General features: G+C 37.1%; 1 protein-coding gene across 1 annotated transcript; it reads right to left on the bottom strand.

The window, feature by feature from the left end:
- Positions 1-1158: 1158 nt before the first annotated feature.
- On the bottom strand, positions 1159-1908 carry LOC134790390 (uncharacterized). Its single transcript, XM_063761158.1, has one exon. It carries the CDS (start codon positions 1906-1908, stop codon positions 1159-1161), a length of 750 nt encoding a protein of 249 aa, XP_063617228.1.
- Positions 1909-3241: the final 1333 nt, after the last annotated feature.

Below are 3241 nucleotides of genomic sequence, written 5' to 3'. Positions count from 1 at the left end.
GTTTTAGCCACTCGCACGGACAGACGTCTTAACTACTCAACTAATCTTTAAGAAGTATGGCAAATACGAGGGCTTAGTAGTCTTATTTATTCACTGCCATCCTCGATCTCTATAATTGAATAATTTATTATCTGAATAATTTGTAAATCTACGTAACTAATCACCTAATCCTATACATATATTATGTCAGTGTAGATTGCAACTGTATACAAATTGTTATACACATTGACCCCAATTTGTTATACCTACTTTAATATCAGTCTAATAAAAGTGTATAAAATAGGAGCTAGGCTAGCATATTTATTATAAAGCCAGTCAATTAAATTTATATCATTAAATTTAAGTGGACCAAGCTACACCATTAAGGGACACCATCATATTCTATTATATTCAGAGCGAATATTTACATTTATTGTTTTATGCCATTATTCATAAACGCGTTAGAGTTAGACCAAGAAAAGACTGCAACGATTTTGATAGCAAACGCAGTGCAAGTGTTATTTATACGTCATAATTGCGTAGAAGTTTGACGTTCAAAATAACACTGCGTGTGCTATCAAAACCGTTGCAGACTTGTCTTGGTCTAACTCTACAAGCCTACAAGCTTTAATTAGTTATAAACCTGGGATAACTCGGGGCATCAATACGAAAGTGATGTAGCAAAATATTTTATTGACAAAAAAATATATCGATGTTACTGTCAACATCTAAATGTTATTCGACATAAATAAATATTGCTTATTTTCTCCTCACTTTTAAATAAAAAAAATAACGTGTATTTATAATAATTATGTTTATTTTAAAATAGTTTTCATAATATACAATCAATATTTTTTCCATATTCTTCGTATTAATGATTGCCGTCTATATGAAAATATCCACTGCTATAATAATCGAACCTTTTTATAGTAGGTACCTAATCGAGAATGTTCAATGAGCACATGTATTAATTTAATTATATAGACATCTTTTTCATCGATATCAAATCCCTAGAACTTGCCCCGAGTTAAAAATAGTTTGTCTTGATCTGTCATTTTGACATATGTATTTTCAAGAAAGGGATACATTGTTAATTTACTTTATTTTTTATTATAAACTGATCGGCGATTGGCTCTAGTCACACCTGATGGAAAGTGAAGACAGAGCCTAAGATGGAGCTCACCGGTTCAGTAATAGCCTATTCACTCTAGCTTTAAAGAGACCGAGGTCACATTTCTCAGGGAATACAGATGACGGGAGCGCATTCCATTCCTTAGCCGTCCTTACCAAAAATCGTTTTGTGCGGACAAATGAGATATTAACCACGAACGCGTGCATTCGCTCCCCGCGCCTGGACGTCCGATGATGGAAAGGAGAAGGTGGGATCAGGTCATGCAGCTCTTGTGCGCACTCTCCAGCATGTATCCGATAGAACACCGATAGACATGCGACTCGTCGGCGATGATCGAGGCTCTGTAACTTTGACTTGACAGCTGGGTCATCGCCTAAAAGTTTATGAGCCCGGCGCTCTATTGAGTCCAGGGCCGCCAGCTGATACTTGGCGGAACCGTCCCAAAGGTGACAGCAGTATTCCATGCACGAGCGGACCTGTGCTTGATATAGGGAGAGAAGCTGACTCGACGTGAAGTACCGCCTCACCTTAAATAGGACACCAAGTTTCTTGGCAGCAGTTTTAGCCCTGGACTCAATAGTCGACCCGAAGTTTAGGTTCGATTTTAGACTTAGACCAAGAAGCTCAAGATGGTTGGTCACGGGAAGGGACACATTCCGGAAGGTGGGAGCCAAAGTGAACTCGCTCCGTTTTGCGGTGAATAGGCACGCCTGTGTTTTGGTGGCGTTGAATCCAACCAAGTTGGCCTCGCCCCATTCGGACACGGCATCCAAGGACAAATTCAACCGCTCCACCATGGGTCTCTCTAAGCGTTTCGGTGTCACCTACACTGGCTCTCGCGTTAGAAAGTTGCTCTCTGTAACCGTGCTGCCGTGCTAATTGTAGCTTGTAAATGAATAAGGGCGCTAATATTTACTAACATTACCTACATTACATCCGGCAATTCGTATGTGTCAATAAATGTACCTACTTCTAATTTAATTATGGAAGTCTGTTATTCCAAATCACATGAATCAAAAATGAATAACAGTTTTATCAAATTTCGTATGGTTAAACATTTATAATGTTATATTTTGCTATTTTCTATCCATCTAGGCTCCTACCGATCTCGTAACCCATTTGCACAAAGCGAAACTTAATTGTTACTGCTTTAGCGTACCTACATGCAAACAGCCTCTGAAACTATTTACCTAATGATCTCTGACTGCAGAGAATCTCCTACATAATTATCACAAGATAGCCTTTGAGAACGAGAAATGCTGCTATGGTGGTTTTATTATAAATTTCTGTTTTATCTCTATATAGTAATTTTATCGATCACTTGTTACCACTTTTAAATTTATTCTATAGGTATAGTAAATTACCAGTAATAAAGTACCTAGTAGTTTTTATTACAAAATGTATTTAATAAGATTAATAAGTGGGTCTGACATATTTAATTACACAAACGGGTCTACCGCGATATAATTTCATTGTTTTTACCTTTAATTCCGACGTTTCAGCTGAGTTGCACCAGCTGTGGTCACGGAAAGACTGACGTCCCAATAGTACTAGCGGTTGACCAAAATCAGCTGCAAATGGTGTTAAAGGTATGAAAATCGGCACGATTAATCTTTAGGCCATTTGAATCAATTTGACCCGTAGCACGGCCGTACAACGGTTTCGTATCTGGAGGAACCTAAACTTGGTATGTTTTGAAAATTATTTTTATTTTAATTGAATGCAAGTGACGGAAATATAATAATGTGATATATTTTTAGAACCGGCTTAAAATGCCCTTTCATTTAATACCACACACGATGAACATTTTTTTTTAAATTTCCATACAAAAAAAAGATGACGTCATAACTCCTTTCCGTATGTTTTTTTTTTGGTGCTACGGGTCAAATTGATTCAAATGGCCTAAAGATTAATCGTGCCAATTTTCATACCTTTAACACAATTTGCAGCTGATTCCCGAATTTCAGGGTGTACCGCAATCGCTACAACAAATGTCAACGGAGATATTAATAAAACAACACTAAACTATCCGAAATTATTTTATAAAAATGTTCGGGGTAGACAAAAAATAAATAAAATAAATAAATGTTCGGGGGGGTGTTCGGGGGCTTGTGGGTCTGACATATTAAT

The sequence above is a fragment of the Cydia splendana genome, chromosome 5 (genome assembly GCF_910591565.1).
Source record: "Cydia splendana chromosome 5, ilCydSple1.2, whole genome shotgun sequence".
Lineage (NCBI taxonomy): Eukaryota > Metazoa > Arthropoda > Insecta > Lepidoptera > Tortricidae > Cydia > Cydia splendana.
This window is presented reverse-complemented; position numbering and strand designations above follow the sequence as displayed.

Coding starts and splice junctions, on each gene's coding strand:
- LOC134790390 (XM_063761158.1), bottom strand. CDS start 1,908: ATGGTGGAGCGGTTGAATTTGTCCTTGGATGCCGTGTCCGAATGGGGC.